The 15,325-nt window shown below is 39.9% G+C and overlaps 1 protein-coding gene across 1 annotated transcript; it reads left to right on the plus strand.

Annotated features, from left to right (window-relative positions):
- The first annotated feature begins 3,368 nt into the window (after positions 1 to 3,368).
- LOC113737439 (mitogen-activated protein kinase kinase kinase 20-like) lies at positions 3,369 to 4,274 on the plus strand. Its single transcript, XM_027264672.1, has one exon. The coding sequence runs from the start codon at positions 3,369 to 3,371 to the stop codon at positions 4,272 to 4,274; it is 906 nt and encodes a 301-aa protein (XP_027120473.1).
- The last annotated feature ends 11,051 nt before the right edge of the window (positions 4,275 to 15,325 follow it).

Consider the following 15,325-nt stretch of genomic DNA (forward strand, 5'->3'; position numbering starts at 1 on the left):
TTTAAAAATTTTCATAACACCATTTTCAACTGTGTATTTGTACCTAAGAGCCTCCAGGGTGTCCAAAGAGATGAGATTCTTTTTTAAATCAGAAACATGTTTAACATTAGTGAGCGTCCTCACAATACCATCATACATTTTAATTCAAACTGTACCCCTACAAACAGCATCACAAACGACATTATTTCTCATCAAAATAATTTTACCATTACATGATTCATAAGTGGAAAACAAATCCCTATTGGGACACATATGATAATAGCACCCTGAATTTAAAATTTATTCATTTTTAGACCTTGTTTTGTCATCGGTTATAAAGAAAATATTTTCTTTATTCTCATCAGCTGCAACACGAGTTTCGGTAGTCTCAATATTTTTCTTACCAGGTTTTCCCTTTTGCTTTAATCTATTTTTCAATTTAAAGCAATTTGTCTTAATGTACCCCATTTTGTGACAATAATTACACTCCAAATTTCTATATTTGGACTTAGATCTAGATTTAGATCTACTACTGTCAAATTCTCTTATCTCGGTTCTACCCTTAACAACCAGGTCTTCTGCCTGACCTTTATTAATTTCTCCGGCAATATCCCGGTCTATCTGCTTCTTAGATTTTAATGCATATTTAATTTCTCCATACGAAATGGTTTATTTTCCATAAATCATAGTATTGCGAAAATATCTAAAAGACTGGGAAAGTGAACACAAAAGTAATAGGGTCAGATCCTTATCATCAATTTTTGAATCTATATTCTCCAAATTCATAATAATGGAATCAAATTAATCAAGATGTGAGAATATATATGTACCTTCAGTAATATGAAGCATATACAGACTTTGTTTTAAATAAAATCGATTCTCAATTGTCTTTTTCACGTACAAAACTTTAAATTTGTCCCACATAACCTTTGTCGAAATTTTAGTGGCTACCTCTCGCAAAACCTCGTCAGAGAGATTTAAAATAATACTGGATCGAGCCTTCTTATTCATCTTAGCAAAATTTGTATCTGTCAAACTCTCTGGCTTTTTCTCAACTCCCTGTATCTCTAAATCAATTCCATCGTGAACCAAAATGACCTCTATCTTGAGCTACCACATCCTGAAATTGACATTTCTGTTGAATTTCTCGATTACAACCTTTGTTATTGTCATTATTGCCACGAAATTCAAAACTTCTTTGAAAAAGTTTTGATACCAATATGTTAGGTCTGGTCTTAGAAAATTGACGAAAGAATTTTTGACAATCCCAAAAGATAAATAACAAAGCAAAAATAAATAAAACAGAAACTCAGAAATTTACGTGGTTCGGTCAAATTGACCTACGGCCACGGACGGAAAAGGAGAAAATTTTACTATGAAGAAGAGAGTACAAAATGCTTTAAGAAAGTGTTCTTAAACCCAAAATACCTACTATTTAAAACACAAAAGCATCCATAAATATTTTACTAAACAAAAGGTTTAATGACCCAAAGGCTCAAATCACCCACTAAAATTCTTTCATAGGCCCACTCTGATGTGGTTTGCACCTTTCCAATTTGTAGAATTTTGGTTTGCAATCATACAACCTCTACAATCATAAAAAAAAACTAAAAACTTAACGGCCAGATTATAGAAAATTTAAAACTGAAATAGCATGATCAATCATTAACACCAACTGAAATATCACTGCCAATCATTTACACCAATCATTAACAGCTAAAAAGCTAAAACTAAAAAACTCTACCAAAACTTAAATTACAATCTTAAAATCATATGAAGGTAAACAACGAATTAATCACAAAAATTGAAAAATTTAATTCATATGACATAAAAGAGAACATTACATCTATACAAATATTGCATTTTTAGTAAGTTCTACACCAAATTTCCAGCACCCTTAGACACAGAAAAGAGAGAAAAGGAACAGAAGAAGAGCACAAGAAGTATTATAGGTACCTGTAATACACATACTTTTCTCAAACTTGGTGAAATCTCTTTACATTCCCTCCAACACAACCAATCAATACAAATTCATCTATCAGCATACACAAATAGTATAGTTCAATTTTGCAGAGAGAGAGAGAAAGAGAGAGAGATAGAAAGAGAGATGTTGGAAAACTGAGCAATGCACAAGGCGAAAGGCGCGGGGAGCCACTCGAAGTAGAGACCAAACTGATTGCAGTAGAAATTGTCGAGTTTTATGCGTAGACTAAAATTCATGCCTGATCAATTGCTAGGGTTGGAGATAGGGAGGATAGGGGAGGGGAAGGCTAAAAGAAAGCTTTATATATACAAATTTTTAAGATTTTATACTTGGTAAGGTACCTAAAAGTCTATACTCTTAGGACAAATTAGATGCTTTTCATCTAAGCTCAAGCAGCGCGACTTGAGATTGGCCTCAGTCTAGATCTTAATTTGCTACTTCAACAAGCTCGAACTCCACCTTGAGCACCATAAATTTTATATGAGTTGATCTCGAACTTCAAAATTAGATGTTTATCGAGTTCAAGTTCAAAAAAACTAATATTCGAGTTCAACTTGACTCTTTACCATCCCTAATTTTAACCAGTTGCTTAAACTTATTCTTATTTAGGTTTGAATTATTTAAAAACTCCCCTTATAACTACACATGTTTTCGACTTTGTCCACCCTCATTGTTGAATGTAATCAATCCACATCTTGAGGCTTTCAAAGTTGCCCATGCAATCATAAATTCGTATGATTTCATTGTCTAATATGCATATGTTGCAAGAGTAGAATGCGTAAAAATAAAATTTAAAGTGGCTTTAAAAAATTGTTCCAAGAGAATTATAAGTATAAACCATAATGCGATTAATGTTTTGGCCATATATGTAGAAAACAAAAAGGCCACATAAAAGGGCCAGGATCTAAAAAGACCATGCATTTGACCTAATCTTGGGTTTTACAATTTGAAAAACAATTTCCAAGTGCATCAATGATTTTCTTTTTTTTTTTAATTTGTTTTGGGTGGAAAATCAAATTAAGCATGTCATATGCAGATAAGCTTTATCCCCAAAATAATTTTTGACCTATTTCAATGAGGAAAAGGTGGAAGGATACCGTCTTGGAATCGCTGACCACCCTCAGCTTATTTACACCATCAGCTATGGAATGAATCCTATTATGTAATCTTGTTCTTAATCGGCCGTAGATATAAGCCATCTTCTAGTTCTTGACCTAAGATCCACACAGCTAAATACCATCTTTTCTGTTTCTTTCTACTTTCTTGCATCGAAGAAAAAAAAGGCTGGTTTCAGCAAGCAATCGCAGCTTAAAAAGTGTCCGAAAGAGTCATGAAAGTGAAGCTAAGGATTCGGGGATATCAAGAACCCGACAACCAAGTTCAAGAAACTATTCATCAAAGAGTCATGGAGAATACATATGGGGATGGGGTTACATGGAGGCGAGGTCCAATGCTAGGGAAAGGAAGTTTTGGCTCTGTTTATCTAGCAACTTCAAAGAATCCATCAATCCATTATAGCTGCTTTCCGTTGGTCATGGCTGTGAAATCAGCAGAGGTTTCGGTTTCAAGTTTGCTTCAGAAGGAGAGAGAAGTATTAAGTTATCTCAGTGGTTGTCCGGATATCATTCAGCACATCGGCGATGAAACAACAATCGACAGCGATGGCAGAATGTTTTACAACTTGTTGTTGGAGTATGGTTCTGGTGAGACACTTGCAGATAGGATCAAGAAATCGGGCTACAGGGGATTGCCGTTACGTGAGGTAAGATGTTTTACTAAATCTATTCTTAAAGGATTAAGTTACATTCATGAAGTTGGTTTTGGACATCGTGATTTGAAACCTGAAAATATCTTGCTTGTGCCCAAATCAAGAAAAACAAATACAGGATTTATTGTGAAAATTTGTGATTTTGGGCTTGCTAGAAGAGTTCAGAAGAGTAAGAAAAGGAAACTAGAGCGTTACTTTAATGGCACTCCTATGTATCTGTCGCCTGAAGCCGTGAGGGATGGTGTGCAAGGAACCCCTTGTGATATCTGGTCACTTGGATATGTTGTGCTAGAGATGTTAACTGGAAAGCCTGCATGGGATGAAGGGATGGATAAGGAGAGTGTCATGAACAAGATTGGTAAAGGGGCTGCAGTTCCTAAAAAACCAAGAAATTTGTGCCAAACTGCCAAGAGTTTTCTCAACTCTTGTCTGAAAAGAATGGTTAAGGGTAGACTGTCAGCTAAAACATTGTTACGCCATCCATTCGTGAATGGATTGAGCGATGATGATGATTTTGATTATGATAATGGAGTGCTTGAATAAGAAGATATTGATGATATGGATGAAGATTGCAGCTGTTTATCTGCAGAGGACTGAGCAGACGTCTCCTATCAGTCAGGAGATAATCCAATGCTGATCATTGTTTCACTTGATTACACGAGGAACAAAGTTGGAGCGTACAGATTCCACTTATAGTCGAGTACTTGAAAGTTGTGTATAGGTAAAAGAATTGTATTGCTCATTGTGACAAGTTCTTGTACGCAACAATTGGAGTACTGGTTACAAACTAAATATAAAGTATAAATATTGTAGATCTGATTTGATCAATTGAATCATCATAACCTGCACATTATAAACACGCAGGTGAATGAAATATTGAAAGGTTTAGTTAATTAATTATATCGACTATTGTTTAGTGCTCAAGGTTTTTCATTTGTCTTGCCCTTAAATCACAGTTTTTGTCTTGTCGAATGTTCATAGTTCATTATACTAGTTCATCTAGCAGTGGTTTGAGAATATACCTGTAGGGGCTCTGTTTCAACTTTCAAGAGCAGATGCAGAGGAGGTCAAAAGTGAAGTTTTTCATACACAGTTGCAGGAAGTTTAATTTGTTTTAATCTGAAAGAACTATTACTTATTTGGACAAATTATATTTTAGCCCCCTGTGATTTTCACAAAAATCACATAACCCCCCCATGATTCAAAAACCTATACATAAACCCCCTGTGGTTTGGGTTGAACCGTCAAATAGACGGAAAGCACGAATCGTGACGATTCATAGGCAAAACGCACTGGTTGTACTGATAACAGTCAGAAACATTCCCATATTACCCCTGACAGCTTTAAAGCACCCAATAAAGCTTAGATCTTTGGTCTTAATCTCTTTCCAGCTTCCAAACGTAATTTGCAGCTGACTTTCCACTGAATGTTGGTGAAGGCAATACATTTAGTGAAGAAACCAAACCAAGATAGAGAACGAAGGAAATCTCCAAGATAGAGAACGAAGGAAATCTGAAGGTGAGTTATAACATCAAGGTCCAATCTTTTCCTTTTTACTGAAATATAACTTGAATGGATTATTAATTTTTTTCCAATAAACTCTAGATGTCATGCTCAGGTAGTGCTGGTGGAAGTACTGAAAATCTAAGGTACCAATACCTGCATTGTTCATGTGGGAGAAAAGCAGCGGTAAAAATTGTTGAATCCGACAAACCTTCAAAAGGGAAGCTATATTTTGTTTGTGCGACAAGAACTTGTGAATTTTTCTCATGGTGCAATCCAACAAGGAGAATAAGACAAAATTACACTAGTGATTTGAATGTTACAAGGAGAGACATATTTAATGGAGAATCAAGTATTGATAGTTCAAATTTGGAAGGCTTGCGCATGGATGGTGGTTTATATTTGTGATGCCCCCACTTCTCCCTAAGACGAACCAAAGGGTATCTGCGGGACGTCTGCCTAGCTCTCGTCAGGACTCAAGCAATTCCATTCAAGCTTATTGTCGATCTACACAACACAAGTAAATAATTTAAATACAGTAAATGCGGAAGCGTTCAAGCTTAACAATAGTCATCCATTATCCAACCCGCACGTCAGGTGTTCAAAATACATCATGATTCCCAAATATACATCACGCCCCAAAAGTTACATTTCAATTCCAAAAGTATAACCCAAAACCAAGGCATAGCCAAAATGTAATAGAAATCCTAACAAAAGTACATCAGGAGGGTTTTTCCAGTACACCTCCGAGTTCAAACCTGTTAAGGAAAACAAATCTACAGGGTGAGCAAAAATGCTCGTGAGGCCAAGAACACACATGCAGGCACATAGTTCAAGTAACAAACCCAAATAACAGTTCAAGTGATAAATTACAAGTAATTCATAAAGTCAACGAAATGTAAACAGAAACAATTCAAGGATATGGTAGCTCTCAGGAGCTAAGTTCCACTTGCTTTGCCAGTTCATTCGTATATCTTCCCGCGATGACTCTCCGTCAACCGGGTTGATATTTTCAAATCGTAGATCACCACTTACTTTCCCTCCGTCCACCATACACCGTTCCGGACCCGCACGACATTTAGAAGGCTATACTCCATGAGTATGCCAAGCAAGATCTCTCAAATAGATCAAGCTTATCATGTAATTCTCATGGCTCACCAAGGTTCCTAACCAAGCCCAGGCCGGCTCGAGTCCCAAGGTCGGCCTATGAGTTTGGGCGTCCCCCATGTATCATGTAAGTGTTGAGGAGATTCATACCAATGACGTATGCAGCCATAGCATACCATGTCATGTATTCAAGCATTTGACAGGTCTAAGCATGTATTTCAGGTCATGTAAATCAGGCAAACCATGTTAAGCAAGAGTCATTTGTTTCAAATGAGAACGAGTGCGATAAAGTACACACTCGACTCCATTTTTCAAAACCAAGTAGGCTAAGCATGTAATCAGGTAAGCCAAGCATTAATCAAGTCCATAGAGTTCAAGTAGCCATACACTTGACACTCACCAAGTAAAACGAGAAGAAAAGGGCACTCGAGTTTAAGCGTGTAACAGCCCCACTTTCCCCTAAGGCGAACCAAAGGGGTTAGCGGACTGCCTGCCCAGCTCTCGCCAGGACTACGAAGCAGTTACACGCGTTCTAATACGTTTCGGGAATGCAAAAGTGCGCTCGGACAGGTCACAAGTATCAAAATAACAAAATAAAAAAAAAATGAAAAATTGAATAGTAACCTGGACAGCAGAATCCGGCCGGAATCTGGCCGGATTAGCGGCCGGATTCTTGGCCGGATACTGTCCAGTGAGCAACTTCACGGATTCAAAATTTTCCAAGCAATCCGGCCGACAATCCGGCCAGTTTCTGGCCGGATTCCTGGCCGGATTCAGTCCAGTGCCTTTCCGTCAAAATTTTTTTCTTTTGCCGTTTGAAAGCCGAAACGTTCAGAAGTTCATCCAAACATCAACTTAACATATATACATGGAAATCCAACATTGTCAAGCCAAAATGGCATACCAAGAGATCCATTTAGTTCATTCACATACAATAGCCATTTACACACCAAACATTGGTGAAACAAAACACATAGGGTTTCACCCTCAAGGAGCTATTCAAAATACATGTACATGAGCTCAACTTGTCATTCAACTATTACAACCTTTTCCAAAAGTATTCATTTTCCTGTAAGGAAAACAAATGGAACGGAGTGAGCTAAAGCTCAGTGAGCAACTATCACAATAGCAGTTAAGATCACATAAGCATAACCATTCAATTCAAGTATGCAATTTCGAAGTAAGCAATTCAGTGAAAGGATACGGTCGGCTCTCAAGAGCCCATTTCCACGCTTACATTCTTGATCCACACTCATTGACCCTCCGTCAATGTTAAAAGTACCAAACCGTAGACCTCACTTCACTTCCATTCCTTCCACCCAACATACCCCAACCGGGCCCGCACTCCATTCAGTCATTTTGGTAATACTCGAGTATACCGGAACCAAAGGTCTCATTACCACAAGGTTCCTCAGTACAGTCCCCGTGGCATGACAATTTTCACGACCAAGCCCTCGCCGGCTCGATCCAATTGACTACCAAATGGGGTTGAGCTCAGTAATACAGTGAAGCCATTGGACATTCGCCCAAATGACACCAAATCAGTTTCCAAGAATGGAATTCAGTATCCAGTATATCAAGTTCAGTAATGCAGTAAAACGGTAGCCAATCAGTGATACTATCAAAAGGGGTGAGGGCGGTCAAGTACACCCTCACCTTAATCAATTCCAATATCCAAGTAAGCCTTCAAGGCATCACATATACATTTAGCAAAGCCACATAGTAACAATTAAGTGAGTAGTATACTCACCAAGTGAAAAAATGATGTTTCATGCACCGTCGTTAAACGAACGTCGTGCACCACCGTTTCCTCCTAGAACAAGTGAACAATTACCATAAGACTCGATAACGAGTCACAAAGCCAAGCTAATTATAACCCAATAGGGTTTCATATGCATAAACAAGCATAATAGCGAACCAGAAAATCAAGCATTGGAACTCATTCGTCCCAACGACAAAAACAGTTTTTGGCCTCCAAAAGCGGTAATGGCACAACTCTCACTACAATTATCGGATGGGGGTGTAAGACCCACCATTTCGAAGCCAAGAAACAGAACTACAACAATGTAGAAGGTCACTCAATCCAGTTCCTAACACAACTAGGTCAAATATACGAAATACTATACCAGAATTCCCAAAACAGGTTTGCAAAACGCAGAAAACTGTAATCGGTATATCTCAGTCCATACAAGTCCAAATGCCGAAATTCCAAAGGCATATGTTAGCTAAGTCATCCAGCTACATTTCATCAGAAGACACCAACTCCAAAATCCAAACCAATTCCAGTCAAAATAGCCAATTACTATCGCAGTTTTCGCATTCTGTCCAAAGCAGAACAGCTACATTAATTTCGTCATAACTCACTCCACACTAATCCAAATGCCCTGAAATTTTACAGGCATCTCCATCACATCAATACCTACAACTTTCATGTTTTGAGCAAAGTCAAATTCGGCCTCTAACCCTATGATCAAAAACCGGACAGAATTGGGAAATTAAGAACCCTAACTTTTCAATTTCACACCAAATCCAAAATTGATTACATTTAACCACATTTCACATCCACTAGAGCCATTATAGTCCATTGCCAATCATCACAAACAACCACACCATCATAATCCAATTAAACCAGAAAAATCATCATAAAATGGAAAACTTCACCAAATCAATTCCAACCAAGATAAAAACCAGAAATTTCAGCACTCTTATCACTAGTAAGCACAACATAAGCATCATTAGGTGTAGTAGGGTGTTTCAAGCTTCACTTACCAAGAAACAAGAGAGAGGAGGATGTTGAACACCTTAATCCTTCAAACAAAGTTCACCAACACACTAACTAGCACTAGAAGGAAAGTTTTTATGGAGTAGAACTAACTTAAGCACTTGATTTGGTGGATTTGGACTTGTTAGAAGCTTGAATGTTGAAGAGTTTTGTCTTCCTTGGAGCTTGAGAGGGCCGGCTATGGTGGAGAGAAAATGAGGGAATTTTAGTGAATTTTTGAAGATATTTACTAGTTGGGTCAAAAGTCAAAAATTTGTCAAAAGGTGAATAGTGTTTCTTAAGTCATAACCAATGAGAAAGTGACATGTGGCATCTCATTAAATGCCTTCCTATCTTTCTTTTCTCTCTCACATCAATCACTTCACACACACTACTTATCTCTTAACACCCAATAAATTTTTCACAGTATCCGAAACTTAACCGTATTGGCCGAATTTTCCCGAACTTTTCGCACTAGTGGGTCCCACGTCCAATATATATTCTTAATTTTTTAAAAACTCTCCAATACTAGAAAATTCATCTAAAAACTATAACTGCTCATAAAATCCACCAAGAAAATATTCCTAGGCCAGAAAATGCAGAAAACATGAAATTTAAGGGGGGAAAAACCCTAGGAAACTATTAGGGCAATACGGGTTCTCACACTCTCTCCCCCTTAAAAGAATTTCGTCCTCGAAATTCCTTATCATTGACTACTCCGGGATTAAATTGAACAGTATACTGATCTGTACCCCTTCACTAGCCAGGTTCATTAAATTCTTACCTTCCACGTCCTCTGATGAGTCAACATCTAAGGAGTACACCCGAGAGGACTCTTTCGATCCATCCTTGTCCCCCTTCGACTGGGCAGGGTTGGTCGTAGTTGGTGGCAGAGTCCCTTGCCGCTCGCGCAGGCGAGCTGGACAGTTAGCAATTTGATGTTCGGCACTCCCACAGAGCAAGCATTTTCCTCCTTTCTTCCAGCAATTGTCCTCCGAATGATTTAATTTTCCGCAATACCCGCAGGGTCCGCGTGCTGTAGAAGCCGAGCTTCCTCTTAACAGGCTCTCGTGTGACACTCCCGGCATTCTTACTCCTCCCGTTCCTCGTCCAAACTTGGGATGGGTACTTTCATCCTCCTGCCCCGAACTACTTCCAGAAAATCCTCTCTTTTTCGCCTGAAAGGTTTTCACCTGGAGCCTAGCATTCTCTACTCGTTGTGCCTTCTCCACTGCTTCGCTGAAGGCATTAATTTGGGCTGTCGCGAGGTCCTTCTGGATTTCTACGTTCAGCCCCTGGACAAATCGCCGTATTCTTCGTTGCTCGGTCATGATGAGTTCGGGCGCAAATTTGGATAGGCGGGTGAACTGGCTCTCATACTCCGCCACAGTTTGGGCTCCTTGGCGAAGTCGAATGAACTCGTCTTCCTTCCTCTCCTGAACTAGAGGAGGGAAAAACTTCGCATTGAACTCTCTGATGAAGTTCACCCAAGTCCTAGGTGTCTGTTCTCGTTCCCACTTCTGCCTAATGACGTTCCACCAGGAACGGGCTGCCCCTTCAAGCTGGAACACGGCAAAAGTCACCTGCCGTTCGTCAGGGTAGTGTAAGGCTGCAAAAATGTCTACCATCTTCTCAAGCCATTTCTCAGCTACATCAGGGTCGGGTCCCCCAACAAATTTCGGCGGAGCGAACTTTTGGAAACGTTCGAGAGCTCTATCCTCGCTCTCAATATGATGGCCAGGGTTTCCGGGGTTTCCAGGGTTCGGGTTTGGGTTCTGAGCTTGTTGCTGCACTACTTGTGCAAGCAGGTTTGTCATTTGCTGCATAGCAGCAGCTATCTGGGCATTAGGGTCGACTTGGGGTTCAGAATCAGGTCCAGTCGAGGTTTCCCCCGCACCCCTAACCGGTGTAGGTTGTCTAGTTCTGCGTCCACGGCCTCGACCACTCCGAGTGCCTTCCATCAATCTAAGTCAATCTAGGTCACCAAATAAATATACTGTTAAAGGGCACCTAACCCTCCTTTCCGTAGCACCAGACAGGAACAATGAAACAAGAGTAAGTAACTCAAACAATTACCGCGAAGAGCATTTAAACATATACCACGTATACATAGATCACATAACCAGGTTAAGCAATTATACGGAACAGTCAGTCAAGTACATACAAAGTCATTCCATGAAACAAAAAGATCCTCCAAAAGTACTGCAGACCCCTAGGTCACAAGTGCCAAAGAACTCGCGAGAAGCTTTTCCCCTTCTAGGGCTTCGTCCAAATATTTATATCTTAATCAAGTTCGATCATGCTTAACCACACCCGAACAAACCACACGAAGTTCCGTAGAATCGCCTTTCTAGTTCACCAAATCCTTTCTAACCTAGGCCCTCATATCTTTCGTATCCGGGCGCAAGAATCTCGTCTAAGATAATTCACATCTCGAGCCGGCCGGTCCCAAGAGTAAACCATCCTTATTAAAGATTCCTACCCGACATACATACCTAGCTTCCTCGAGTCCCATGATAATGATTCGTACACTTATCACATGCCCGGTTCATAACTTATGCTCAAACGAGCACTTAGACATATTCATGAAATTAGGACCACAACACCACTTGGCCCAGTCTCACTCCACGCAGAGACCACGCGAAGTGGCTCTGATACCAATTGTAACAGCCCCACTTTCCCCTAAGGCGAACCAAAGGGGTTAGCGGACTGCCTGCCCAGCTCTCGCCAGGACTACGAAGCAGTTACACGCGTTCTAATACGTTTCGGGAATGCAAAAGTGCGCTCGGACAGGTCACAAGTATCAAAATAACAAAATTAAAAAAAAATGAAAAATTGAATAGTAACCTGGACAGCAGAATCCGGCCGGAATCTGGCCGGATTAGCGGCCGGATTCTTGGCCGGATACTGTCCAGTGAGCAACTTCACGGATTCAAAATTTTCCAAGCAATCCGGCCGACAATCCGGCCAGTTTCTGGCCGGATTCCTGGCCGGATTCAGTCCAGTGCCTTTCCGTCAAAATTTTTTTCTTTTGCCGTTTGAAAGCCGAAACGTTCAGAAGTTCATCCAAACATCAACTTAACATATATACATGGAAATCCAACATTGTCAAGCCAAAATGGCATACCAAGAGATCCATTTAGTTCATTCACATACAATAGCCATTTACACACCAAACATTGGTGAAACAAAACACATAGGGTTTCACCCTCAAGGAGCTATTCAAAATACATGTACATGAGCTCAACTTGTCATTCAACTATTACAACCTTTTCCAAAAGTATTCATTTTCCTGTAAGGAAAACAAATGGAACGGAGTGAGCTAAAGCTCAGTGAGCAACTATCACAATAGCAGTTAAGATCACATAAGCATAACCATTCAATTCAAGTATGCAATTTCGAAGTAAGCAATTCAGTGAAAGGATACGGTCGGCTCTCAAGAGCCCATTTCCACGCTTACATTCTTGATCCACACTCATTGACCCTCCGTCAATGTTAAAAGTACCAAACCGTAGACCTCACTTCACTTCCATTCCTTCCACCCAACATACCCCAACCGGGCCCGCACTCCATTCAGTCATTTTGGTAATACTCGAGTATACCGGAACCAAAGGTCTCATTACCACAAGGTTCCTCAGTACAGTCCCCGTGGCATGACAATTTTCACGACCAAGCCCTCGCCGGCTCGATCCAATTGACTACCAAATGGGGTTGAGCTCAGTAATACAGTGAAGCCATTGGACATTCGCCCAAATGACACCAAATCAGTTTCCAAGAATGGAATTCAGTATCCAGTATATCAAGTTCAGTAATGCAGTAAAACGGTAGCCAATCAGTGATACTATCAAAAGGGGTGAGGGCGGTCAAGTACACCCTCACCTTAATCAATTCCAATATCCAAGTAAGCCTTCAAGGCATCACATATACATTTAGCAAAGCCACATAGTAACAATTAAGTGAGTAGTATACTCACCAAGTGAAAAAATGATGTTTCATGCACCGTCGTTAAACGAACGTCGTGCACCACCGTTTCCTCCTAGAACAAGTGAACAATTACCATAAGACTCGATAACGAGTCACAAAGCCAAGCTAATTATAACCCAATAGGGTTTCATATGCATAAACAAGCATAATAGCGAACCAGAAAATCAAGCATTGGAACTCATTCGTCCCAACGACAAAAACAGTTTTTGGCCTCCAAAAGCGGTAATGGCACAACTCTCACTACAATTATCGGATGGGGGTGTAAGACCCACCATTTCGAAGCCAAGAAACAGAACTACAACAATGTAGAAGGTCACTCAATCCAGTTCCTAACACAACTAGGTCAAATATACGAAATACTATACCAGAATTCCCAAAACAGGTTTGCAAAACGCAGAAAACTGTAATCGGTATATCTCAGTCCATACAAGTCCAAATGCCGAAATTCCAAAGGCATATGTTAGCTAAGTCATCCAGCTACATTTCATCAGAAGACACCAACTCCAAAATCCAAACCAATTCCAGTCAAAATAGCCAATTACTATCGCAGTTTTCGCATTCTGTCCAAAGCAGAACAGCTACATTAATTTCGTCATAACTCACTCCACACTAATCCAAATGCCCTGAAATTTTACAGGCATCTCCATCACATCAATACCTACAACTTTCATGTTTTGAGCAAAGTCAAATTCGGCCTCTAACCCTATGATCAAAAACCGGACAGAATTGGGAAATTAAGAACCCTAACTTTTCAATTTCACACCAAATCCAAAATTGATTACATTTAACCACATTTCACATCCACTAGAGCCATTATAGTCCATTGCCAATCATCACAAACAACCACACCATCATAATCCAATTAAACCAGAAAAATCATCATAAAATGGAAAACTTCACCAAATCAATTCCAACCAAGATAAAAACCAGAAATTTCAGCACTCTTATCACTAGTAAGCACAACATAAGCATCATTAGGTGTAGTAGGGTGTTTCAAGCTTCACTTACCAAGAAACAAGAGAGAGGAGGATGTTGAACACCTTAATCCTTCAAACAAAGTTCACCAACACACTAACTAGCACTAGAAGGAAAGTTTTTATGGAGTAGAACTAACTTAAGCACTTGATTTGGTGGATTTGGACTTGTTAGAAGCTTGAATGTTGAAGAGTTTTGTCTTCCTTGGAGCTTGAGAGGGCCGGCTATGGTGGAGAGAAAATGAGGGAATTTTAGTGAATTTTTGAAGATATTTACTAGTTGGGTCAAAAGTCAAAAATTTGTCAAAAGGTGAATAGTGTTTCTTAAGTCATAACCAATGAGAAAGTGACATGTGGCATCTCATTAAATGCCTTCCTATCTTTCTTTTCTCTCTCACATCAATCACTTCACACACACTACTTATCTCTTAACACCCAATAAATTTTTCACAGTATCCGAAACTTAACCGTATTGGCCGAATTTTCCCGAACTTTTCGCACTAGTGGGTCCCACGTCCAATATATATTCTTAATTTTTTAAAAACTCTCCAATACTAGAAAATTCATCTAAAAACTATAACTGCTCATAAAATCCACCAAGAAAATATTCCTAGGCCAGAAAATGCAGAAAACATGAAATTTAAGGGGGGAAAAACCCTAGGAAACTATTAGGGCAATACGGGTTCTCACACTCTCTCCCCCTTAAAAGAATTTCGTCCTCGAAATTCCTTATCATTGACTACTCCGGGATTAAATTGAACAGTATACTGATCTGTACCCCTTCACTAGCCAGGTTCATTAAATTCTTACCTTCCACGTCCTCTGATGAGTCAACATCTAAGGAGTACACCCGAGAGGACTCTTTCGATCCATCCTTGTCCCCCTTCGACTGGGCAGGGTTGGTCGTAGTTGGTGGCAGAGTCCCTTGCCGCTCGCGCAGGCGAGCTGGACAGTTAGCAATTTGATGTTCGGCACTCCCACAGAGCAAGCATTTTCCTCCTTTCTTCCAGCAATTGTCCTCCGAATGATTTAATTTTCCGCAATACCCGCAGGGTCCGCGTGCTGTAGAAGCCGAGCTTCCTCTTAACAGGCTCTCGTGTGACACTCCCGGCATTCTTACTCCTCCCGTTCCTCGTCCAAACTTGGGATGGGTACTTTCATCCTCCTGCCCCGAACTACTTCCAGAAAATCCTCTCTTTTTCGCCTGAAAGGTTTTCACCTGGAGCCTAGCATTCTCTACTCGTTGTGCCTTCTCCACTGCTTCG

Source organism: Coffea arabica, chromosome 3e, assembly GCF_036785885.1.
Source record: "Coffea arabica cultivar ET-39 chromosome 3e, Coffea Arabica ET-39 HiFi, whole genome shotgun sequence".
NCBI classification, from domain to species: domain Eukaryota; kingdom Viridiplantae; phylum Streptophyta; class Magnoliopsida; order Gentianales; family Rubiaceae; genus Coffea; species Coffea arabica.